The sequence below is a fragment of the Mesoplodon densirostris genome, chromosome 11 (assembly GCF_025265405.1).
Source record: "Mesoplodon densirostris isolate mMesDen1 chromosome 11, mMesDen1 primary haplotype, whole genome shotgun sequence".
Taxonomy (NCBI): Eukaryota; Metazoa; Chordata; class Mammalia; order Artiodactyla; family Ziphiidae; genus Mesoplodon; species Mesoplodon densirostris.
Genome location: NC_082671.1, coordinates 13,185,487 through 13,212,273, shown reverse-complemented (window position 1 = coordinate 13,212,273; position 26,787 = coordinate 13,185,487). Strand labels below are relative to the sequence as shown.

Below are 26,787 nucleotides of genomic sequence, written 5' to 3'. Positions count from 1 at the left end.
CAGAAACAGAAATGGTGAGGGACTGACTGAAGCTTGCAGCAGGGGAAGTATTTAAGGGGAGCCTAAGAATCTCTGGGACAGTGGTGGTCGAGGTAGGATGAGGATGGGGGGCATCACTGTACCTTGTATCTGGCCTGTTTTTATCTGCAGGTAACAGGGTTAGACTCCTGTGAATCTTTAGAGGGAAAAGAAAAGTTTATCTTATAAATGTCCTATCCTAATTTCTTTACCATTTGGTAATAATCTTTCACGTGCTTCAAATTTTTTAGGAAATTAAGACATAAATGTCAAAACCAGCACCTGATATACACTTTTTTCCCTCCACTGCCCATCCCTCCACAAAGTGGTAACAATGAGAACTATTCCTGATAATTGGGCATTAAAAACAACAAAATCATATTAACTACAGTTACCTATTCCCTAACCTATAAAGGTAAGCCTATATCCCTGTAGAAAATGGTACTTCTTTCAATTTACTGAGCATCTAATATCTGGCATGCAATAAAGGAACAATCTCAGTCATCAAAATAGGTATTATGACTATTAGTTTACATATGAGGAAGCCTTCTGAATAGAAGGTGGTAAGTGGAGTAAACAGCTGGACACCTTGGAAACTGCCCTGGGTACATACCCTTGGTATTTTCTTACATTTCACATATTCATTAAAGCATTACTGTGCCATTAATCAACACAACCCCAATAGGCATTGTTGGAATGAGGTCATTACTTTAGGCCTCCAAACGCGGGTATGTGTGGCCTAACCTTTGTATACTTCAATCAAATGGGAGAAGTAATCCCAACATTCATTCCACAAGCAACAGAGAGACACAAGTACTAGTGGAAGCTGAAGGGAAATCTTTCTCTGATAGTAACTTATTTGTTCAGTGTCCTATCTTCAGGACACTGAACAAATAAGTGAGCTTTCAGAGTCAAAATCTAGTTGGTCTCATCTACAGCTATACCCCATCACCCAACACCTAGTACTGTGCATGGCATATAGAGATGCTCAATAAATATTGGGGAAGAAATAAAGACGGTCCATGTGAGAAAACGGGCCAACTACAATACTACCAAGGATGAAGACATACTCTTTTTTTTTTTTTTTTCAAGAGGACTTCAACTCTGACTCACAGGAAAGATGAATCCAAAGATGTGAAATCTAAACGGGGATCTTTTTTTGTGGACCATGAGGGCCAGGACAAAGCTTGTAGAAAATGGTGAAATGGAAGGGTCAATTAAGGACAGATTGGATGGCTAGTGTGTAACGTTCAAATTCCTGATCTGAAATCATCTGTCCTTGCCTTTTCTCACATCTCACATATTTATTAAAGCGTTACTGTGCCATTAAGCAACACAACTCCAATAGGCATTGTTGGAATGAGGTCATTACTTCAGGCCAGTGGTAGAACATAAGGGACATCAAGAGGGTGATCTGTTGTTATAAAGCAAAATCAAACCAATTACATTTCCACAGGAATCTAATATGGTGGAGATAAGACCATTATGAAGCTAGAAACTTGAGAAAATCATTTTTAAAGCTCATAAGCATATGAAACTCATGACGAAAGGTGCTGCACTGTTCTGCAACATGAGTGTCAGGGGAACAAACTTCCAACCTCGTGACTCAAGCTTCCGTATTACACATATTCCTGGATGTTTCCTTCATTTTAAAGAAATGTAAACATAAGCGTGTACATAAAAATGTCTGATACCGAAAACACAACAGCTGTCAGGCCAAGAAAAATCTGTTGACACCGTGTCGTCAGGGCCACACTCCCAAGACGGCAAGTTATTTTACCTTTTGAAAAGTATGGCCGGAGAGACAACTTCCTGCCCAAGACCAGCTCGAAGCCACCGCCTCCTTCCTAGAACAGGTTCCTGAACTGCCCAAACAGGGCAGGGGAGCAAAGGCCCTGGGAAGGGAAAGTAAAAATAATTCCCCCAGCCGCATTCGCACCTACTCTGTCTCTCCTCCGCCTTCAGGCGAGGAGGGAGAGTTCCCAACTCTGCCCACCTCCAGGCCAGTGGGTCCCTTCTGGTCTCTCTTGTCCGCCTTGAGGGTGACCTGCGGACCAAAGCAGCCCAGAAAGTGGATCAGGCCGACCCACCAGTACCTCCTCCAAAGGCCTCCCCGTTGCCCCCTGGGTCACCCGGCAGGCCCCCGCGATTACACAGTTCTCTCGACCGGACAACTTTCACCGACTTTATTGGCCCCCGACCCTAATGGGCCCCTCGCCGCCCACCTCCCCACTAGATCGCGCCGGCCCTCCATAACATCAACCGTATTCAGAAACACTGCGGGGTGGCTATGGAAAGAGCGTTTGCTGAGGAAGCCAGCTCTCCTGGGGCGGCATCAGGGTCACTTGCTCTTCGCCTTCTGACTCTCCGTCTTCTTGGGCAGCAGCACGGCCTGGATGTTGGGTAGGACGCCGCCCTGGGCGATGGTCACTTTCCCCAGCAGCTTGTTTAGCTCCTCGTCATTGCGGATGGCGAGTTGCAGGTGGCGAGGGATTATTCTGGTCTTCTTGTTGTCCCGCGCGGCGTTGCCAGCCAACTCCAGGATCTCCGCCGTCAGGTACTCCAACACCGCTGCCAGGTACACCGGCGCCCCGGCTCCCACTCGCTCTGCGTAGTTACCTTTGCGCAGCAGTCGGTGCACTCGGCCCACCGGGAACTGCAGGCCCGCGCGAGAGGACCGGGACTTGGCCTTTGCCCGCACTTTGCTGCCCTGCTTTCCGCGACCAGACATGTTTGTCTCTCGCCTAAAACTCCAGCTAGGGGAAAAAAAACCCAGCGGTCCAGTTCCTAGAATGGGAGGGCAACGTACCACATCTGAACTGCCTCCACCAACACTTTGCTGACACTAGGCAGTGCCTTCCCATTGGGCGCGGCAACAACCTCAGCTCCGGTGACCAATGACAGGCAGCCTCTTCTCCCAATTAGAGCGCTGGCAGAAGGACCGCCTTCTCCATCTTGCTCCAATTAAAAGAAAAACTGCTAACCCTCATTTACATAACCTCCCATATGAATACCCTGGGCCCGACTGCTCCGCCTTTAGGGGGTCAGTTGAACTTACAAGATCCTGAGGTTTCAACGTCCTCGCTCACTCCCAGGAAAATAACGTCTTAAGAATTAAGTAACCAGGCTTCCCTAGTGGCGCTAGTGGTGTAGTGGTTGAGAATCCGCCCGCCAATGCAGAAGACACAGGTTCTACCTCTGGTCCGGGAAGATCCCACATGCCACAGAGCAACTAAGCCCGTGTGCCACAACTACGGAGCCTGCGCTCTAGAGCCGGCAAGCCACAACTACTGAGCCCGCATGCCACAACTACTGAAGCCCGTGCTCTTAGAGCCCATGCTCCACAATAAAAGAAGCCACTGCAATGAGAAGCCCGCTCACGGCAACAAAGAGTAGCCCCTGCTCACCGCAACTAGATAAAAAAAAAGCCTGCACGCAGCAACGAAGACCCAATGCAGCCAAAAATAAATAAAAATTAAGAAACCATGGTAAGAAACAGAAAAATCCGGACTAAAGTACAAGGCCTGAAGCAAGAAATGCCTCTAGCACTTGAGGTCGCAGGGTATGCCCCCTATTTTTGACTTATTATTATGGACACACCTTTTATTCTTGTAAACAAGAGAGATCTCTAACTTGAAAATGTTCTAACCTTGATTTCTTAGTAAATATTTAAAAGCCAACCTATTTTATCATTACAAGAATCCTGACCCTTCAAGACTTTTCTTCTTTGAGTCAAGGATTAAAATCATATGGTACAATTTGACTATTTAGGATTTTTTTTTCAGCCATCCGGACAGTGTTCTGAGAGCTCTTTTAATTCTTCTTTAACAACAATAACAGCAACTTTTTTGTGCTATGGAGATAGGTAAGGATAGGTAAATAATAAGCATTTAGGTATATATAAATATTTACCATAAAGCTTTCCTGCTGGAAAGGCTTATTCATCAGGACTAGGGACAGGGAGCACAGTTTACTAAAATATTTGTTCCTCAAGGTGTTAAGTACCTGGGAAAGAGTTATGAATCATCCTCTAAATACTGCTGCCTTTTATCGCAGTAAACCCTTTTGGGAAGACAGACAGTCCTATCTCCTAGAGGGGCGACACTAATCAAAAGTTTCGTTTTTGCTCAGGGATTCTCTTAAGAAAAGAATGGAGAGCCTCCTAATTGGGGATCTGCAGTATAAATCACTATTTAAAGCCACGATCATGGCATCCATTATTTTACAAGAACTTTGAATTTTTAAGTGAGAACCTCGGGTTTTAATGAAATAAGAATATTACAGTATTTTAACTAAATAATCACAGAAATATTTATTTGATTGAAAAGCAAAAAACGCGCTTCGGCTGGAGGCGGCGGAGGCAGTAAAGTCTGCCACCTGTGCAGAAAAATCTTCAAGGGAAAAGTCTGGGGGGATTGAGGGGGAATGGGTAAGGTTAGACTTTTTGAAAGGATTTTAGTTCTTTCTCCACGGGGCCCCCAAAAGAAAAAAAAGAACCATTAAAAGATTTTCTCTACCCCAGCTAGTGACTTAAAAAGATCCACAGGTGTAAAGCAACTGCTTTTAAATTTAACATGTAGTAAAGCATTCCTGGTTCCTATTGATTTTCACATTAGTCTGAGAATGGTATTATAAGAGTCAGCATTCCGTTTGAAAACTATAAAATTAGAATTCCCGTGCCCTACAGAGAGAGAGAGAGAGAGAGAGAGAGAGAAAAGGCAAAATAAATTTTATCGAGTCTTTCCTCAATTTCATGGCAAAAATAAGAAAAACTTTCCCAAATAAGCAAACAAGAATTTTTTTTTTTTTTTTCGGTATGCGGGCCTCTCACTGTTGTGGTGTCTCCCGTTGCGGAGCGCAGGCTCCGGACGCGCAGGCTCAGCGGCCATGGCTCACGGGCCCAGCCGCTCCGCGGCATGTGGGGTCCTCCCGGACCGGGGCACGAACCCGTGTCCCCTGCATCGGCAAGTGGACTCTCAACCACTGCGCCACCAGGGAAGCCCTATAGGGAGAGAATTTAAATTAAAAAAAAAAAAAAGAAATCTCCTGGAGCCTGTAGCTCCGCCCACTTTCTTGAGGTTTTCAAACAGGTCCGCTAGAAGGAACTATAAGCCCAGGTTCACAGCTCATAGAACTACTAGCAGCTTGCTTTTCGGTGTTATCCGTGGGTCGTGAAAGATGTCCGGCCGAGGTAAAGGTGGCAAAGGGCTGGGTAAGGGAGGCGCTAAGCGCCACCGGAAGGTCTTACGGGACAACATCCAGGGTATTACGAAGCCCGCCATTCGCCGTCTGGCTCGCCGTGGTGGTGTAAAGCGCATCTCTGGCCTCATCTATGAGGAGACCCGGGGAGTGCTCAAAGTGTTCCTGGAGAACGTGATCCGTGATGCGGTGACTTACACGGAGCACGCCAAGCGCAAGACGGTCACGGCCATGGATGTGGTGTATGCGCTGAAACGCCAGGGCCGCACCCTCTACGGTTTCGGCGGCTGAGGTGTGCCTGCGGCTTATCTCCAGATCCCAAAAGGCCCTTTTTAGGGCCCTCAAAACGTCAAGAAAAGAGTTGGTAGCGCTTAAACTGCCGTGTGAATGTGCAGATAGGTGCTTCAAATGAAGCGTTAATTGGGGTTAGGCTTGAGGTTTGGGGAGGTGTGAGCAGCAGAGCTCGAGCGGGGAACCCAGCGTCCGCGCTTAGAACGTAGCCTGGGAAATGCGGCGCAGGGCAGTAGTGACCTTGCTCTCTGTTTCAGAGCCGGACTGCCGACTTTGGATTCCTTTTGGTAAAAGAAGGCATAGCTACCTTTCGAAACCCACGTCTTGGAAGTGGTAGACTCTTCTTAGCGGCGGAGGCTTTGGGCCCTGAGCATATATAGAATGGCTTGTATGCAAATAGGGTGAGCCGGCTATCCTCCTCCGATTGGATAGGAGGCGGCAGAGGGGGCGGTTCTCGCTGGTCGACCCCGCCCCGTCTCTGAGACCGCGGATATCGCGGCGTCCAATAGGAAAGCTCGAGGTGCAGGCCTAGTGTGGCGCGCCGGAGTCTGCCGGGTGTGAATATTTTATTTTTTCACTGACTTTGTAAGGGGTAACCCAGCTCAGGCGCTGAATGCAGGGTGGCTGCGTGTGGGCGAAGTTCAAGGCTGGGCCTGAGCTCTCGGCCCCTGCGCTAGCCGTGGGTCAGCTGCACAAAGGTAGACGCGCCGAGCAGGTGAGCGTTCCGATCCCGGCGTACCCTGCGGCTGTGCTCGAACTCCTAGACGTGGGGAATCCAGGAGTTAGCCGGCAGCGTGGCCGGGGTGCAGGGCAGCGTCCTGCCCAGCATCCATGCGCTGCTGTTGCTCGGGAGAGAGGGTCGTGTGGCCCGGTAGCAGCCGGGAGATAAACCCTCACTTCCTAGTAAAAGTCGTTTTCCGAATCGCGGGCGGGGCTGAGGAGAGGAGAGAGGAGGCGAGTTGGGTTCTAAGGGGTTCAGTGAAAAGGATGTGGCGAGAGAGCTGTGTAGTCGTGGAGTCCTACGCAGTGATCCTTCCCGGGAGAGCAAGGAGCGGTCCGTTTACGGGCGCTTTTTTGGGTCGCCGGCGGAGCTGGAGACGGCGCCCCACCTGCGTGCCGCAGGCAGGGGCCGCCAGCGGAGCGAGGCGGGAACCGAAGTCATTAAAGGGCCTCGCTCGACTCCTGGCTCTGTCACTCCTAACTAACCTGTTTATATGAGGGAAATGGGGAAGGGGCTTAAGGCCCCCAAATGCGGTGTGATCCCATGCACCTTAACTGATCTCCCCCAGCTCCGGCTTGTCTAGACATCGTGAAATCACTTAGCTTCCTAGAGGTGGTTGCCTGGATTGACTTTGGGGTAATTTCCCAGCCTTGACTGCGATGTATGTGTATCTCATTTTAAGCGATATATCAATATATCTCATATGTACTCTAGCCAGGGAAACATTTCTTGTATTCTCTCAGCAGAGGCTGGCATCATATCATTTATTGAATATCAGACACTTTGGGACAAATTGTATTCCATGATTGCATTTGATTCCCCAGCAAATTTACGAATTATTTATTATTAATTACCATTTTACAGATGAGGAAACTGATACGGGGTGGGGGGTAGAACTGAGCCAGGATGTGAACCCAGCCCTGTTGGATGCTGCACGCTTTGACCTTAACCGTTATGTGCTACTAATTCTGCCAGGGAGGCTCCCGTCCCTATTTGCTGACATTTCACTTCTAATTGCTTTACTCAAGTGTATCCATGGTGCTGGTATTAATTAAATTTCTGGGGCAGTGAGACAGTCCCATAAGTTCAACTTTTTTTAATTCAAGTGAAAAAACCCTTGAGTTACTTAAAAAGAAGCAGCAGGGTCTGGCACACTTCTGTGCCGTTGTATTTGTTGAGTGAGCGAATGAGTGAATTTGAGTAGATAGGTAATGTACCTATTAAATCCCCAATTTAGTGTGAATCAGATTATTGAGGATGAAGGTGGGACTGCAGTGGAGCATGAAAATAAGTATTCGTATGATAATTTAAAATATTCTTTAAGTATTTAAGTTATTTGGAATTAATTTTTTGTTTATATTTTTGATGGTGGCCTCAATTTTTTTGAACCTGTCTAGTAGAACTTTATTTTCCCTTGTAGCACAGCTTTTTTGTTTTTGTTCATGTTTTATGTACTTTATAAAATATGACCAAATTATTTGAACACGAGAAATCTTTTGTTTTTGTCTGTGAGTATGAGTCCCATGGTAGTGTCCAGTCCTGAAGTAATCATTTTCCAAACCAAAACTGGGTCACATGATTTGAGAATGCAAGATATCTGAAACTAGAACTGACTGAGATTTTCTGAAGTTGACTAATAAAATGCCTTCCTACACGTTTGTTAAAGAACTTAATTTAAAGCTGTTCTATAAGGCTTTTCTTACAATGTGAATGAAATGCTGTTGAAATTAGATCCTGTAGCAAAGTCATCTCTTCTGAAGTTGAACATTTAATGCCTCTTTTGTCCCAAGAACTGTTAACTTTTGAAGATTCAGAGATAAATAAGCCATCGAGAAGCTTCTATTTTCCAAGTAAAGAGCGAGGGAAGGGGAAGACATCTATGTGGTACACAGGTGGTTTGCTATAATGGAGTGGCATGAATGAAACGCTCTTGGTGTACAGAACAAATTTTATCAGGCCTAGGGGTGTCTTCAGAGATCAGGTAACATTTGTTCTGAGCTGAAGGCCCTTTGGGGAAGGAGAAGGCCACAGCAAGCTTGGGGAGCAAACAGTGTGAACTAATGCCAGAATAATTTCTAGGCATGATGTATTTGGGAAACATTCTAATGTTGGATATTTAATTTGTCCTGTTGCCTGAGAATAATGTAATGGACCAGGTAAACAGTTGGATATAAATTGAAACCAAGTCCAAACAAGCCAATAGAAAACTGAGCAAAAGACAGTGGAAAAACATGGCCAATAAGCATAAAAAGAGATGTTCAGTTTGAGTCATCAGGGAATTGCAAATCAAGACCACAGTGAAATGCAATTTTTCATTCACTAGGTTGGTAAAAAATTTTTAAATGACAATAGTAAATGTTGCACAGAATTTCTTATAACACTAGTAGGAGTATAAAGTGATTCAACTATTTTTTAAACAAAACTTTGTCAATGTCTTGTGAACTTGAAAATAGATTCACATTTATGCTGAACCAGCAATTCCATTCCTGCATATTTACCCAAGGGAAATGATAGCACTTATGTACATGGTGCATGTTCGCTAAAGTTCTTGGTAGAGCTCTTCACAGTAGCAAAAACAAACCAGCTGCACATGGACAAGAGACTGGATGAATAAATTACGGTGTGTTATAATTTGGCAGTCAGAATGAACTGATAAACACAGTCAATTCATGGTGGTCTACAACACATGAAGACTTGTGACTTTATTTATTTGGCAAATATATATTCTAAACTAATATATGGTTGAAGATCACCTGTGGGAGTCCTGAGGAACTAACTGAGCATTGCTGCCTTCCACAGAAAATTAACAATTTCTTCTTCTTTGGGCTGGATGCTGCTATCAACCTGTGACCATTTTAGTGCCCTGTGGGTGTCCCAGCTTGTTGAAGAGGCTCATATTCTACTTCGCCTCCTTACAGATTTATTCTCCATTGCAACCCTAGAGTGGAGGCTTGCTTACCTCTCACCTTCAGTTGTTATTTCACTGTCCTTTTATTTTTTATTTTTTGTTCTTTGATTTCCCTTATTTTCTTCTGGCCATAATAATGCAGTGTTTGTGCTAGAAGGTTCATTCAGATTGTGTAGATTGCCAAACTGCTGTAAGTGGATTTCACTAACTACAGCATTTGAATTTATGTGTTTTCCCTGACTAGTCTGTGAACTCCTTGAAAGCAAGAATCTGATTCATATGTGTACCCCTAGAACCTCAGACCTAGAATTTGGAATACTCATAGGCACTTATTAATATTTTGGGAAAATTATCTATTTGATAATATGTTAACATATCTTACTAAAATGAGTTGTTTTCCATATATTTTCATTTTCTGAAAAGATTTTATACCATGACAATTATCTGTCCCTTAAATTTATTAGTAAACCCTTTGCCTTGACCTGCCCTGGAGGTTATGTTTTGGTTATCTTTTCAGATTCTTTAACCATTTTTATTGGTCAGCAAAGTGACCTGACAGGTGGAGAGAAGGGCTACCTTAAATATCATATGTGTAATATTAAAAACTTAATAAACAAACAAAAATTGTAGTTGATGTTTACCCTTAAGTAATTCTTTAATAACTGGCATTAAACATTATGATAATGATTATATTCTGATATAAGAAATAAGTTTGCTTATTATCAAATCCAAAATTCTACCTAAATATTTTTGTACTTACATACATAAATACCTACATATTTTGTATTCTAAGGTTATCTTTCACAAAACTCTTTTCCTTGAGCTCACTCAAATCATAATGTCCCAAAATCTGAACAACTGCTTTACTATCTTGAAGATTATAATCGTGCATAACAATAAGTACTTGGTGTCTAATACTTTCTTATGGGATATATGAAATTTGATTAAAAGCAAGCTATCTTAGAGATAAATTTTATATTAATCTTGCAATTTGCTAAACCTTTGAATTAGGCATTCTAGATATATAAAAAAGAGATACTTTTATATTTTCAATTAAATACCTGCAATTCTGCATCATCTTTACTCATCTTCATTGTCATAATCATTGCTGCCAAACTCTTGGGTTTTGTTTTGTTTTGTTATTTATTTTATTTATTTATTTTTGGCTGCATTGGATTTTCCTTGCTGTGTGCGGGCTTTCTCTAGTTGCAGCGAGCGGGGGCTACCCTTTTGTTGCAGTGCATGGGCCTCTCATTGCGGTGGCTTCTCTTGTTGTGGAGCACGGGCTCTAGGCTCCCAGGCTTCAGTAGTTGTGGCACGTGGGCTCAGTCGTTGTGACTCGCAGGCTCTAGAGCACAGGGTCAGTAGCTGTGGCACATGGGCTTAGTAGTTGTGGCTCACGGGCTTAGTTGCTCTGCGGCATGTGGGATCTTCCCAGACCAGGGCTCAAACCCGTGTCCCCTGCATTGGCAGGCGGATTCTTAACCACTGTGCCACCAGGGAAGCCCTAAACTCTTGTTTATTCACTGAAGAATAAGATAAAGAAACTGGAGGAAGGTGCTGCCTGTGTTCAGCCTTTTTAGGAAATAATTTTCTTATAGTTTTGTTTCTCTGCAACTTATAGTGGTTTTATATTTTTAACTTAATCTGACAGTTAGCTTTTAATAGAATTCAGTCCATTGTCACATTTAAACAACTATAAACATGATTCTTTCTTTCCATCTTTATGTTTTTCTATTGCTGTTCCTTTTTGCTATTTCTACTGGTTTTATCACGACACTGTGGCAGACATCACTGGCAGACATCCATTATCCATTCTCCCGTTTGTTCTTAATACCAGAACCTAAATTTTGGGGGGAGTGATAATGCACTCAGGAGAAAAACTGTATTTCCAAGGCCCCTGTGGTGAGAGGAGGGCCGTATGGCTGGTGGAAGCTGTGGGTGGAGCTTCTGGGAAACCTGACTAAAAAGGAGGGTAACTCAGATGAGAGATCCTTTGTAGTTCCCTTTTCCTCCTCTTTTTCTACTTGGAGTGTGGGAGTAATCATGGCCGGGTAGCACTTAGAAGATGGCATTGAAAAAGGAAGTCGAATATTCAGGATATTGGAACAAAAAAATTAAAGGAGCCTGGACAGTGATGACCTCGTGAAGCCACTGTTGGCAGCCTTGAGTGGTCTACTTTCAGGGGCATGAGGGAAAAAATAAACTTGTATCGTCGGTAAGACCCTGTTATTTCAGGTTTCTATTACTAATTACTAATCGCCCCAAAGTAATACCAAACTGGCAGAATGTATATTCCCCTTTCTTCTTTGTTAATTTAGAAGTAATACTGTATTTTTTATTACTGGTTACATTCTCTTTTGACATGCACAGTTAAACCATATTCTTTACCCTTTTTATAAAATACCAGCTTTTGCACATCCAGCCCCTTCACTGTTCCCCCTGCCTCAGAAAGTGGAGATTTCAGAATATATGTACTTCCCCACCTTCTGCCTTTACTCACAGGTTAACATCTTTTTAACAGTTTTATTTTCTTCTTTATATCCCCTGTCAACTCCAAAGATTTGTTGAGATGATTTAGCACTTTATTTCTAGACTATTATGATTTCTCTTGCAGAGTGCCTTTTTTTTTCAAGAATCATTATGTAGCATTTATATTACAAATTCCCAATCACTGTATCATTATCTACTCAGACTTAATTATACATACATTGCAGGAATCATAGCTCACTACTATTTGTTCTCTTCTTCATCTTCCCTGATTTTGAAGTCTCTGTTCTGATTTCTTTTTCTTTTTTTTTTACTTCTGGCTGTGCCATGCAGCATACAGCATCTTCCCCAATCAGGGATTGAACCCATGCCTCCTGCAGTGGAAGCACGGAGTCCTAACCACTGGACTGCCAGGGAAGTCCCCTGATTTATTTTCAATTGAGTAGTCCTTTTTGAAGAATTCTCCTTAGGTGAGGTACGTGGGTAATAGAGTCTATGAAATTTTGTAGCTCTAGGAATATCTTTCCTTCACCCTGGCTGGTAAATGTTATCTAAATGATATATAGACCCTTAAGTTGTAGCTCTTTTTTTTCCTCAGAAGTCTGGATAGTGTTCCATGGTCCATCAGCTTCCAATGTGCAGCTAAGAAGTCCCATTCTCGTTCACTGGCCTTTATTCATTTATTATTTGTGAGATTTTATTTTTATCCTTGGAGTTCAGTCATTTTACCAGGATATATTTGAAGGTATTTTGTTCTTGTATTCCATTACTGTGGTAACTCCTTTTCAGTCTACTGACTCAACTTATTCTTCACATTAGGGAACTGCTTTCCCTGAATCAGAGCCTAAGACAGGGCTTGGGTGCAAATTGTTTACTGAGGGAGTGCTTTTCAAGAAAATGTGAGGGCACAGTGGAAGCCAGGTAGGGAAAGGAAGTTATTTCCAAGGGCAGGTAAAGTCTAGCCTTGGTCTGATCCACAGGAGTTTCTGGAGAGGGAATTATAACTCTGAATTGTCCCATCTTAAAACAGAGGCCACAAAACATGTATAATATAAACATATTTTAAAATTTTCTGAGGTAAACATATTTTTAAAATAAGAAAAAATTATGATTAAATATTTTATTGTGGTATGATCAAACATGGTTTTATCCATATCTTTTCTTGAGCTTTTTTGGTGGTCTGGATTATGTCAATTTATTTCTTTTTCTCAGTTTTATTGAGAAATAATTGACATACATCACCAATGGTTTGATTTGCCTATATTGTGAAATGATCGCAACAATAAGTTTAGTTAAGAACCATCATCTCATATAGATACAATAAAAAGAAAAGAAATCCTCCTCACGATGAGAACTCTTAGGATTTAGTCTGTTAACAACTTTCCTATGCAGTTGACCTTGAACAACTCAGAGGTTGGACATACCAACCCCCGTGCAGTTGAAAATCCTCTTATAACTTTACAGTCGGCCTCCTCATTCGGTTCCAAATTTGTGGATTTAACCATCCACAGATCATAGTACTGTAATATGTATTTATTGAAAAAAATTCATGTGTAGGTGGACCTGTGCATTTTAAACCCATGTAATTCAAGGAATAACTGTATATCATCCAGCAGTGTTAACTATAGTCCTCATGTTGTACATGATATTCCTAGTACTTACTTATCTTACAACTAGAAGTTTGTACCTTTTGACCACCTTCCTCTAATTCCGCCCCCCACCACCCCTCTTCTATAGCCACAGATCTGATCCCTGATCTCTTTTTCTGTTTTCTATAAGTTTGGTATGTTTGTGTTTTTTTGTTTTTTAGATTCCACATATAAGTGAGACCATTCAGTATTTGTTTTTTCTGTCTGACTTGTTTCACTTAGCATAACACCTTCAAGGTTCATCCGTGTTGTCACATGTGGTAGGATTTCACTGTTCTTTATGGCTGAATAATATTCCATTCTTTATCCATTCATCCATCAATGGACACTTAGGTTATTTCTGTATATTGGCTGTTTCAATAGTGCTGCTATGAACATTGGTGCAGATATCTTTTCAAGTTAGTGTTTTCATTTCCTTTGGATATATTCCAAGAAGTGGAATTGCTGAATTGTATGGTAGTTCTATTTTTAATTTTTTGAGGACACTCCATATTGTTTTTTATAGTGGCTGCTCCAATTTACAATCACACCAACAATGTACTAGGGTTCCCTTTTCTTCACGTCCACACCAACATTTGTTATCTCTTGTCTTTTTTATGACGGCCATTCTAACAGGTGTGAGGTGATATCTCATTGTGGTTTTAATTTGCATTTTCTTAGTGACTAGTGATGTTGAACATCTTTTCATGTACCAGTTGGCCATTTGTGTATCTTTGGAAAAATGTCTATTCAGGTTTTTGACATTTTTTATTTGAATTAGTTGCTTTTTTGCTTTTCAGCTTTATGAGCTCTTTATGTATTTTGGATTTTAACCTTTTCTGAGATATACGGTTTACAAATATTTTTCCCATTCTGTAGGTTTTCTTCACTTTGTTGAGAGTTACTTTTGCTGTGCAGCTTTTTAGTTTGATGCAGTTCCACTTGTTTATTTTTTCCCATTAGGTGTGATTTACAAAAAAACCATGACCAACACCCATGTTAAGGAGCTTTTTTCCTACATTTCCTTCTAAGAGTTTCATGGATTCAGATCTTACATTTAAGTCTTTAATCCATTTCATGTTAATTTGGGGGAGTGGTATAAGATAGGGATCAATTTTCATTTTTTTACATGAATATTCAATTTTCCCAGCAACATTTATTAAAGAGATTGTCATTTCTCCACTGAGTATTCTTGAATCCCTAGTTAAATATTAGTTAACCACTTATGCTTGGGTTTATATCTGGCTCTCAGTTCTTTTCCATTGGTCTGTTTGTCTGTTTTTATGCCAGTACCATACTGTTGTAATTACTATAGTATTATAGGATAGCTTGAAATCAGGAAAAGCCTCCTGCTTTGTTCTTCTTTCTCAGGATTCCTTTGGCTATTTGTGATCTTTTGTGGTTCCATATAAATTTTAGGAGGTTTTTTTTTTCTATTTCTGTAAAAAATGGCATTGGAATTTTGATAGAGATTGCACCAAACCTATAGATGGCTTTTGGTAGTATTGACATTTTAACAATATTAATTCTTCCAGTCCATGAACGTGGGATACCTTTCTATTTATTTGTGTCTTCTTTGATGTCTTTCATCAGTGTCTTACAGTTTTCAGAATAGAATTCTTTCACCTCCTTGGTTAAATTTATTCCTAAGTATTATATTGTTTCTGATTCTATTGTAAATAGGATTAATTTCTTTTTCAGAAAATTTGTTGTTTGTGTATAGAAACGCCACTGATTTTTCTATGTTCATTTTATATTCTGCAGCTTTACTGAATTCATTTATTAATTCTAACAGTTTTTTGGTTTCATCTTCATCTGCAAGTAGAAATAATTTTATTTCTTCTTTCCCAATTCTGATAACTTTAATTTTATTTTCTTGCCTGATTGCTCTAGCTAGGACTTTAACCTTTCACCACCAAGTATGATGTTTGCTCTAGGCCTCTGATGTATGGCCTTTATTTTGTTGAGATATGTTCCTTCTGCACCTAATTTGTTGATTGTTTTTATCATAAACAGTTGCTGTATTTTGTCAAATGCTTTTTCTGCCTCAGTTGAGAAAATCATATAGTTCTTTTCTTTCATTCTCATTGGGGGATTTTTTATTATGCAGTCAATATCCTTACTAGTAATTGGTTTATTCAGATTTTCTGTTTCTTCCTGATTCTGTCTTGGTAGGTTGTATGTTTCTAAGAATTTTTTCACTTCTTCTACGTTGTCCATTTTGTTGGCATATAGTTATTCACAGTAGTCTCTTATGATCCTTTGCATTTCTGTGGTATCATTTGTAATGTCTCCTTTTTCGTTTATAATTCTGTTGATTTGGGTTCTCTCTCTTTTTTCCTTGGTTAGTCTAGCTAAGGGTTTGTCAATTTTCTTTATCTTTTCAAAGAACCAGCTCTCAGTTTTGTTCATCTTTTCTGTTGTTTTTCTGTTCTCAGTTTCATTTATTTTTGCTCTAATCTTTATTATTTCCTTCCTCCTGCTAATTTTGTGCTCAGTTTGCTCTTCTTTTTCTAGTTCCAGAGGCATAGAGTTAGAATTTTTATTTGGCTTCATGCAAAATGGATAGCAGAACCTAGATTCTTATGCTAATCACATGGCAGGCTTTTTTTCCCTTGGTCTTTGCAGAGTAAAATGTAACTGTTAGCAATCTGGACAATATAATTTTTACACTGTTGGAGTGAAAGATATGAAGAAACCATAGAGGAAATGATAGAAGCAATAATATTCTCAACTTATAAAAAAGGGGATTGAACTTAAAATTCCTATGTGAAGTGGGGCTGAGATATCTGTAAGGACATCATAACATTTTTTTTCTTTTGATACCATATACTCATATTACTTTGTTAACTTTTTTTTAAGATCCATTTTGAGAAACAGCAATTTATAATTTTAGTGACAGTAATGTAGTAATTACCCAGAAGCATATACAATTTCCATTTTTTTGTTATCTGTGAAATGTTTATAAGGAATTTTAATTTCTGCTTGGTCATTAATTACCTCTACCAGTGTATATTGATATTTCAATATTATCTCCAATACTAGCTCATAGGAAAGATACAACCCAGTACAGCACCTTCAATCTGTCTAGATCTTTTGAGAGAGCCATTGTCTTTGATAAAGTTACATATATTCAGACCCACTGAAAGACTAATTCCTGGTGTGTGGTGAATTGGGGTTTTTCAGTGAAATTTGCTTCAGTCACCAACCGAAGAGATTGTTGCCAGGAAGAAACAAATGAAGCCATGGTTTTAGTTGGAGATTAATTTGAAAATCATGCCACATTAAATGCCAAGGATATATCCAAGTTTTGCATTCTAGAAGGACCTTGTGCATGCGTGGGGAGAGACAGAGAGCAAATTCTCCAGTGTCTCTTCTTATAAGGGCACTCACCCCATCATGAGGGCCCCATCCTCATGACCTCATCTAACCTCACTTTCCTCCCATAGGCCTCATCTTCAAAAATCATGATATTGAGGGGTAGAGCGCCAACATATGAATTTTGGAGGTCACAAATATTCAGACCGTAATACATGCCTTATATGTTCAAGGAATACCCAGATGGCCAGTGAAGGTCAAGCAGAGTTGGCTAAAGAAAGCCTGGGAGGAGATGTGGTCAGAGGGTCTGTTGGCTTAAGATACTAAAAGGGCATTGCCCTTTATTCTGAATGAGATGGGGATCCACTGGAGGATCTTAAGCTGAGGAGTAATATGATCTGACTTATAATTTAAAAGAGCTAGTTTGTTGGTGGTGAGGAATATAAACTGTAGGAGGCGAGAATACAAGAGATGATGATAGTTTGGACCAATGGCAGTAATTTGATTCTAAATGTATTTTGAAGGTAGAGCCAACATATTGGAAATTAGAGAGGAATTGGATGTAGGATATAAAAGAAAAAGAATCAAGGAGGGCCTGGTGGCGCAGTTGTTAAGAATCCACCCGCCCATGCAGGGGACATGGGTTCGAGCCCTGGTCCAGGAAGATCCCACATGCCACGGAGCAACTAAGCCTGTGTGCTGCAACTGTGTGCCGCAACTACTTAGGCTGTGCTCTAGAGCCTGCGAGCCACAACTACTGAGCCTGCATGCCACAACTACCAAAGCCCATGCACTTAGAGCCTGTACTCCACAACAAGAGAAGCCACTGCAGTGAGAAGCCCACGCACCACAACAAAAGAGTAGTCCCTGCTCACCGCAACTAGAGAAAGCCCACGTGCAGCAATGAAGACCCAATGCAGCCAAAAGTTAATTAATTAACTAATAAATTTTTAAAAAGTGGTATTATTAACAACAAAAAAAAGGAGGACCTGAGAAAGGAGAGTGGTAGAGAAGTAGAGTTATAATTATTGAGATGAGAACAACTTGGGGAGGAGCAAGACTGGAGAGAGGAGCTGAGGAAAACAGTAGTGCAGTTTTGGACATGAGAAATTTAAAGTATGTATTAGACATCCAGGTGGAAAGGTCAAGTCAGCAGTTATATATAAAATTCTTGAGGTTAGGGGAGAAGTCAAGGTTAGAAATATATGTATTTAGGTGTTATCAGCATATAGACAGCATTTGGAGCCTTGAGTTAGATGAAGACCATCTCATAACTCATAACTCCTTTTTAAGAGCAAAGAAACCTTTTCAGAGATCCCTAAAAAACCTTCCCACATGTCTCACTTGCCAGAATAAAGTCACATGGCCATGCCTAAGCTCATCATTACAAAGACAATGAGACCACTGCAACTGAATCAGTTAATTAGGAGTCACCTCCTGGAGCAGGGGAGGAGCCAAGCCTCCCAGAAGCTCATGTTAGCATGAGGATTAGCAGATAGCTGTACAAATTGTGGTGCCAGGAAAAAGGAGGGATAGGCCTTATAATCATTATAGATGTCTTTAGCAGCAGAGATCAAATTTTAGTGGCAGCTTTTAAAGGTCTGGCATTTTCCTCCTTCTTTCAGCAGGTGGGAGTATTTCCAGCAGTCTTTCTCATATCTTCTATATTACTTACCGATACCACCTCCTCTTCAGGTTTCTTCTGCTGCCAAAGGAAAGTGAAAGGAAGTGTGACATGTTACAGTGAAAAATAAAATACCTTTTTTTACCTGTGTGGCAGTTTATTCTGTATTAAATATTTTCATGAGCTAATCTCTAATGGATATCTCACTTTAGTAAACTTTATTAATTATTAATCCATCAATTTTGACATAAACTAAGCTGGGCTTATTCTTACCTTGACTGAGTTGTTTCGATAGTTTAAAAATAATGGATGTAAATTATTTAAATAACTTTCTTCAAAATACTTTGCTATGAAATCAAAGCTTTAATTACTTACCTTAATTTGATTCTGGAAAAGCTTACAGAATCTTAGATACCTAAGTATGAAATTGTCTTCTCTTTCCTTTTATCTTCTAATTGTTGCACTAGTAATACAAAATTCATTTTGTGTGCAAAATAGTTTTCTGTTTCATATATAAATTAGACTAATACAGTTTCTTGACAAAAGAAGAGTCTTAATTGCATTACTCACAGTTCAAACACTCCCCCCACATTGTAAAGAAGATATGCAGATAAATATTCATTGTGCACTTTCCGTATTATCCTCTTTCTTTTCTGTGACCCTCATACTCACAGAACAGCTTTGCACTGGGCCAATAATGCGATTTAAGGCTAACCACCTTTCTCTTTCCCTCACAAACTTGGGCAACTCCTGCCATCTCAGGTCTTTAACTGTTTATTCCTCAGTTAAAGATCTGGGAGCCAATCTAGTCATGGTGTAAAGGAAGAAAATTAAAGACAAAATTCAATAGTAGATTTCCACTTCCAAAATAGTAGGGTAGATGTAGTTTTCCATGTTCCTCCTGCTAAGTACACCAAAACCCTGGACACTATATATAAAGCAAATAAAAGAAGACTCTAAAAGGTGGAGAGAAAAAGACAGATTGACAAGGGAACTCAGAATCCAATGAACAACAAAGTGGTGAGTTTTCTGGGTTTTCTTTTTGGCCTGTAGATCCCAGTCTTGGAACTGCAGAAGCTAGAAAACTGGAAACACTAACAAATGCAGACAAAACAAGCCCAACAAAAGCCTACTCTCTAGATGGAGGAAAGGGAAGCCTAACAAGACAGAAAACTTTTAGACAGTAACAACTCTCTCCAGCCAAATACCAAAGAAAAACTGTTGTCTCACCCCACCTCTACCAGAAAAAGAGCTCGGATTTCCACCCTTGCTGGGCTGTAAGAAGGCATGAGTGAATAACCTAGACTCCTACCTCTACTTGGCAGTAATGAGGCTATGTCTCTCCCTTTCCCTGCCAGAGTGATGTCCAAAGAAGACAGATAAAACAGAAGGTTAAAATAAAATTCAGAGTCTCATAGTATAATATCCAAATGTCCAAACTTCAATAGAAAATCGTTATACCAAGAACCAGAAAGGCCTCAAACTGAATGAAAAGATAATCAATAGATGCCAACATTGAAATGATAGAGATGTTAGAATCATCTGTCAAATATTTTAAAGCAGCCATCATAAAAATACTTTAATGAGAGGTTACGAACACACTCGAAACAAATGAAAAAATAAAATTTCTTCAAAGAAATAGAAGATAGGAAAAAGAATTATACAGATGATTTGTTGGAGCCGTGAAACTATTCTGTATGATACTATGTTGGTGGATATTTGTCATTATATCCAAACCCATAGAATGTACAGCATCAAGAGTGAACTGTAAGCTGTAGACTTTGGGTAATAATAATGTGTAAATTAGGCTCACCAATTGTAACAAATGTACCACTCTGTGGTGATGATGCTGCGAGGTTGATAGTGGACAAGACTGCATGCTGTGTGGTGGCCATGAATATATGGGAACTCTCTGTATTTTCTGTGAATCTAAAATTTTGCTGTGAATCTAAAATTTTGCTGTGAATTTTGCTGTGAATCTAAAATTGCTGTAAAAAAATAAAGTCTGTTAAAAGAATCAAATGTAAAATTTAGAACTAAAAAATAAATTAATTTAAATAAAAACTCAGTGGATAGGCACAAAATCAAAATGTAGAGGAAAGAGGAAAGAATTAGTGAACTTGAAGATGGAACAATAGAAATTACCCAATCTGAATAATAGGAAGAAAACAGAACAAGAAACAAACAGCCTCAGGAACTTGTGGGAATATAACAAAAGATCCAACATTTTTGTCATTAGAATGTCAAGGGAGAAGAGAAAGGAGGGCTGCAAAAGTATTCCAAGAAATAATGTCTGAAATGTCCCAAATGTGGCAAAAGACATAAACTTAGATTCAACAACGTGAGTAAACTCCAAGGAGTATAAAACCCCCCAAATCCTACCAAGGCACATTAAAGTCAAACTTCCAAACACTAAGGACAAAAATTCTTGAAGGCAGTGAGAGAGAAGTGACAGCTTATATATAAGAGGAAAACTATTCCAATGATAGCACATTTCTCATCAGATATTGTGAAAGCCAGAAGGAAGTGCCACAACAATTTTAACATGCTGAAAGAAAAGAACTGACAACCCAGAATTCTGTATATAGCAAAAATGCACTTTAGGAATGAAAGGTAAATCAAGACATTCTCATTAAGGAAAACTAACAGAATTTGTCACCAGCAGACCCACTCTAAAATAATGGCTCAAAGAAGTTCTCTAAACTTAAAGGAAACAATGAAAGAAGGAATCATAGAACATCGCAAAGGAAGAAAGAATATGATAAGCAAAAATATGAATAAATACAGTAGACTCCCTTCTCTTGGGCTTCTTAAATTATGTTTGATGATTGAGACAAAAATTTAACATGTATCTGGTGTGATTCTAAATATATGTAGAGTAAATATTTAATAAGATTATATTATGAATGGGGAGGGTAAAGAGATAAAAAGGAGGGTCAGGATTCTGTACTTCATTTGAACTGGTCAAACGATGGCACCAGTAGACTGTGATAAGTTATGTGTGTATATAACACCTAGAGCAACCATTTAAAAAATTATATAGAGAGATACACTCAAAAACATTACAAATAAACCAAAATAGAATTCTACAAAATGTTCAAATAACCCACAGGAAGACAATAAAAATGAAACAACAAAAACAGAGAACAAGTAGAAAACAAACACAAAAAATGGTGGACTTATTCCCTAACATATCAATAATTACATTAAATGTAAATGGTCCAAGTAAACAAATTAAAAGTAATCTTGGCAGAGTGGACTTGAAAACATGACCCAGCTATATGATGTCTATAAGAAACTCATTTCAAATATAAAGATATAGGCAAGTTGAAAGTAAAAGGATGTAAAAATTTATATCACACAAACTTTAAAGAAAGCATATATGTCTATATTAAAATCAGATAAAGCGGAATTCAGAGAAACATAACAAAACCCACCAGAGCCAGAGGGATATAATGTAATAATAAAAGGGTCAATCCACCAATAAGACATATCAATCCTAAATGTGTCTGTATCTAATAGCAGAACTGCAAAATATTTGTAGCAAAAACAAATAGAAGGGAAAGGAAAAATAGACAAATCTACAATTACAACTGGAAACTTCAGCACCCCTCTTTCAATAATTGATAGAACAACTAGACAGAAGACCAGCAAGGATATAGAAGAAGTCAACAACACTATCAAACAACAGAATCTTATCAACATTTATAAAACAGTCCTCCCCAAAATAGCAAAATACACATTCTTTTCAAGTGCCCAAGGAACATGTACTAAGATAGACCATATCTTGAGCCATAAAACAAACATTTTTAAAAATTTAAATCATACAGAGCATGTTCTCTTGCCATCATGGAATCAAACTAAAAATCAACAGCAGAAGGAAAACAGGAAAATCTACAAATGTTTGAAAATTAAACAACGTACTTCATGGTCCTCTTCAAAAAGGAAACCTGAAAGGAAATAAAAAGCGCATTGAATTGAAAGAAAATGAAAATATATCAAAACTTATTGGATATAGCTAAAGCATTGCTAAAAGGGAAATTTATAAAATTAAATAAATGTATTAGAAAAGGGGAAGGGCCTCAAATCAATAATCTAAGCTTTCACCTAGAAAAAGAGCGAAGAAAATCCGAAGGAGACAAATATAAGGAAATATTAAGGATAAGAGCAGAAATCAATGAAATTGGAAACAGAAAGACAGTAAAGAAAGTCAATGTAACCATGGGTTTTTAAAATTTTTTAATTTAATTTTTATTTTTTAAACTTTGGCCACACCATGTGGCTTGTGGGATCTTAGTTCCCCAACCAGGGATTGAACCTGGGTCCACACACTGAAAGCCTGAGTCTTAACCACTGGAGAGCCAGGGAATTCCCCGTGGATATTTTTAAAGGTCAATAAAATTGATAAACTTCTAGCAAGACTGATAAAAAAAAAGAGAAAAGACACAAATTACCAATATCAAGAATAAAATAGGGTTAGCGCTACAGACTGCAAATCATGGTAAGGGAACAAACTCTATACACATGAACTTGACAACTTAAATGAAATGGGTCAATTCCTCAAAAAGTACAAACTATCACAAATTATCCAAAATGAAATAGATAATGCTAATAGACCTATAACTATTTTTATAAATTTATTTATTTTATTTATTTATTTTTGACTGTGTTGGGTCTTTGTTGCTGCGTGCAGCTTTCTCTAGCTGCGGCGGCGAGGAGGGGCTACTCTTCGTTGCGGTGCATGGGCTTCTCATTGTGGTGGCTTCTCTCATTGCAGAGCATGGGCTCTAGGCGCGCAGGCTTCAGTAGTTGTGGTGTGTGGGCTCCGTAGTTGTGGCTCACGGGCTCTAGAGTGCAGGCTCAGTACGTGTGGTGCATGGGCTTAGTTGCTCTGCGGCATGTGGGATCTTCCCAGACCAGGGCTGAAACCTGTGTCCCCTGCATTGGCAGGCAGATTCTTAACCCCTGTGCCATCAGGGAAGCCCGGACCTATAACTATTAAGGAAATTGAACTTACACTTTTAAAAAGTCCCCCAAAAGAAATATCTCCAGGCCCAGATGGTTTCACTGAAGAATTATACAAAACATTAAAAGAATTAATGCCAATTCTAAACAATCTTTTCTAGATAATAGAAGAGAAGGAAATACTTTTGACTTATTTTGTAAGCCTAATATTATCCTGAGAAAGAAAGAAAGAAGTGGAGAAAGGAGGGAGGGAGAGAAGGAGGGAAAGGAGGGAAGAAAGAAAGGAAGGAAGAAAAGGAAGGAAGAAAATTGCAGACCAATATCCCTCATGAATATAGAGGCAAAATTCCTTATCAAAATATTAGCAAATATAATTCAACAATATAGAAGAATTCTGCATAATTAATTAGGTATATTCTTTTTTTTTTTTTTTTTTTTTTTTGTGGTAGGCGGGCTTCTCACTGCTGTGGCCTCTGCCATTGCGGAGCACAGGCTCCGGATGCACAGGCTCAGCAGCCATGGCGCACGGACCCAGCCGCTCCGCGGCATGTGGGATCTTCCCAAACCGGGGCACGAACCCGTGTCCCCTGCATCGGCAGGCGGACTCTCAACCACTGCGCCACCAGGGAAGCCCAATTAGGTATATTCTAAGGAAACAGGGATGGCTCAATATTTGAAAATTAATCTATCATATCAACAGAAAATTGCATAATATTATTAATAGATGCAGAAAAATCATTTAACAATATTCAAGATCCATTATGATAAAAATTCTCAGAAAATATGTAATAAAAGGAAACTTCCTCAATTTGACAAAAATCATCTACAACAAAACTGTAGTTAACATTACACTTGATGATGAAATACTGAATTCTCCCCTTCTCTTCTCCAAGACTGAAAACAAAGCAAGGTCAAAGTTACACTATTCAAAATCAATATTAATTGTATTTCTGTGTACTAGTAATGAATACATGGACACTAAAATTTTAAATATAACACCATTTCTAATCACTCAAAAAATGAAATACTTTGAAATCTAACAAAGCACATATATTACTTGTATGCTAAAAACTAGAAAACTCTGGGGAAAGAAATCAAATACAATCCAAATAAATGGAGATACACGTTCATGGCCTGGAATATGCAACATAGTAAAAATGTCAGTTCTTCCAAAGTTGGTATACAGGATTAGTGCCGTTTGTATCAAAATAGTGGCAAGATTTTTTGAAGGCATAAACAATATTATCTTAAAATTTATGTGGAAAGGCACAGGAACTAGAACAGCTAAAACAATTTTGAAAAAGAAAAGTAGGAAGAATCAGTCTACCTGATTTCAAGACTTATTATATAGGTACAGTCATAAAGACTTTGTTAAAGGCAGAAGGATAAATCTATACATCACTACAACTGAACAGAGAATCCAAAACTAAATCTGCACAAATATGATTTTTTGAACATCTTTATTGAGATATAATTGCTTTACATGGTTGTGTTGCTGCTGTATAACAAAGTGAATCAGCTATATGTACACATATATCTCCATATCCCCTCCCTCTTGCGTCTCCCTCCCACCCTCCCTATCCCACCTCTCTAGGTGGTCACAAAGCACCAAGCTGATCTCCCTGTACTATGCAGCTGCTTCCCACTAGCTACCTGTTTTACATTTGGTAGTGTATATATGTCAGTGCCACTCTCTCACTTCGTCTCAGCTTACCCTTCCCCCTCCCCATGTCCTCAAGTCTGTTCTCTGTGTCTGCATCTTTATTCCTGTCCTGCCCCTAGGTTCTTCAGAACCCCTTTTTTTTTAGATCCCATATATATTTGTTAGCATAGAGTATTTGTTTTTCTCTTTCTGCAAAAGCAATGCAACGGAGGAAAGATAGCCTTTCCAACAAATGATACTGAAGCAATTGGACATCCATAGGCAAATAAAGGAATGAATGAATGAGCGAATGAATGAATAACGACCCTCCATCTCAGTCTCACTTAAAATAATTAACTCAAAATGGATTATAGACTTAAATGTAAATTTAAAACTATAAAACTATTTTTTAAAGTAGGGGAAAATCTTTGCGATCTAAGGCTAAGCAAAGAAATCTTAGACTTGGCACAAAAGCATTATCCATAAAAGAGTTCCATAAACTAGACTTAAAACTAAAAACTCTTTTTCTGTGAAAGACCTTTTGAAAAGAGGATGAAAAAATAAACTACAGACTGGGGAAAATGTTTGCAAACCACATATTGGACAGAACAGTAGTTTGTAAAAATATATAAAGAACTCGCAAAATTCAACTGTAAAAGAATAGACGATCATGGGCAAAAGACATAAACATACGTATCACCAAAGGAGATAGGCAAATGACAAATCTGCACATGAAAAGATGTTCAACATCAATACCTATTAGGGAGATGAAAATTAAAACCACAATGAGCTATCACTATACACCAGTTAGAATGGCTAAAATTAAAAATAGTGGCCACACTGGGCTTCCCTGGTGGCGCAGTTGTTGAGAGTCTGCCTGCCAATGCAGGGGACACGCGTTTGTGCCCCGGTCCGGGAAGATCCCACATGCCGCGGAGCGACTGGGCCCGTGAGCCATGGCCGCTGAGCCTGCATGTCCGGAGCCTGTGCTCTGCAACGGGAGAGGCCACAACAGTGAGAGGCCTGCGTACTGCAAAAAAAAAATATATATATATATATATATATATTTTTATATATATATATATATATATATATATATATATATAGTGACCACAGTAACATTCTCTGCTCATGAGAATGCAGAGAAACTGGATCACTAATAGATTGCTGGTGGGAATTTAATGGTACAGGCCCTCTAGAAAACAGCTTGGCAGTTTCTTACAAAACTAAATATGCAGCTACCATGCTGCCCAGCAATTGTACTCATGGGCATTTATCCTAGAGAAATGAACATTTATATTCACAGAAAAACCTGTACATGATTGTTCACAGAAGCTTTATTTGTAACAGTCCAAAACTGGAACAACCCAGATGTCTTTAACTGAATGAACAGCTAAACAAACTATAGTACATCTATACCATGGAATACTATTCAGCAATAAAAAAGAATAAACTACTAAAGTACACAACAACCTGAGGAATTTCCATATTATACTGAGTGAACAAAAGCCAATCCCCAAAGGTTATATACTGTGTATTTCCATTTATATAACATTTTTGAAAGAAGTATATAGAAATTGAGAACATATCAGTCAGTGGTTGCTAGAGGTTCTCATGGGGATGGCAGGAGGGAAATGGGTATGGCTATGAAAGAACAACTTGAGAGATGCTTCACTCTGTCAGTTTCAGTATCCTGGTTGTGATATTGTACCATAGTTTTGCAAGATGTTACCATTAGATAAACTGGGTAAAGGATCCATGGGATCTCTCTGTTATTTCTTAGAATTGCATGTAAGTCTTCAATTACCTCAAAATAAAAAGTTAATTAAAAAAAATAAAGTAAGAACATTTTAAAAATGTTTCTGATTAGTAATACCTCTAAGACAACTGATGAAAGCAAATGCAAAATAATCCCTGGGTTAACATGTTTAATACATAAGCCCCCCAAAAGTTACAGAGATAAATTTCCCCAAAAAATGAGAT

At 39.3% G+C, this 26,787-nt stretch overlaps 3 protein-coding genes across 7 annotated transcripts in view; 2 read left to right on the top strand and 1 right to left on the bottom strand.

The window, feature by feature from the left end:
- Window positions 1-2,189: 2,189 nt before the first annotated feature.
- LOC132498588 (histone H2A.J) lies at window positions 2,190-2,855 on the bottom strand. The gene has a single exon (XM_060112422.1). The coding sequence runs from the start codon at window positions 2,747-2,749 to the stop codon at window positions 2,360-2,362; it is 390 nt and encodes a 129-aa protein (XP_059968405.1). The 5' UTR covers window positions 2,750-2,855; the 3' UTR covers window positions 2,190-2,359.
- Window positions 2,856-5,196: 2,341 nt separating this feature from the next.
- On the top strand, window positions 5,197-5,508 carry LOC132498782 (histone H4). The gene has a single exon (XM_060112892.1). It carries the CDS (start codon window positions 5,197-5,199, stop codon window positions 5,506-5,508), a length of 312 nt encoding a protein of 103 aa, XP_059968875.1.
- Window positions 5,509-6,103: 595 nt separating this feature from the next.
- Window positions 6,104-26,787, top strand: part of GUCY2C (guanylate cyclase 2C) — a 118,792-nt gene continuing 98,108 nt past the window's right edge. For 2 of the 5 annotated variants that reach the window (XM_060112439.1, XM_060112435.1), the window contains exon 1: window positions 6,104-6,223. In XM_060112439.1, coding sequence (XP_059968422.1) covers window positions 6,122-6,223 — 102 coding nt within the window. In that variant the 5' untranslated portion in view covers window positions 6,104-6,121. The remainder of the gene's footprint in view (window positions 6,224-26,787) is intronic. The other 3 variants (XM_060112437.1, XM_060112436.1, XM_060112438.1) reach the window with 2 other exon arrangements.

What these genes read in the sequence shown, in the direction of transcription:
- LOC132498588 (XM_060112422.1), bottom strand. Translation starts at nt 2,749, where the DNA reads ATGTCTGGTCGCGGAAAGCAGGGCAGCAAAGTGCGGGCAAAGGCCAAG.
- LOC132498782 (XM_060112892.1), top strand. Translation starts at nt 5,197, where the DNA reads ATGTCCGGCCGAGGTAAAGGTGGCAAAGGGCTGGGTAAGGGAGGCGCT.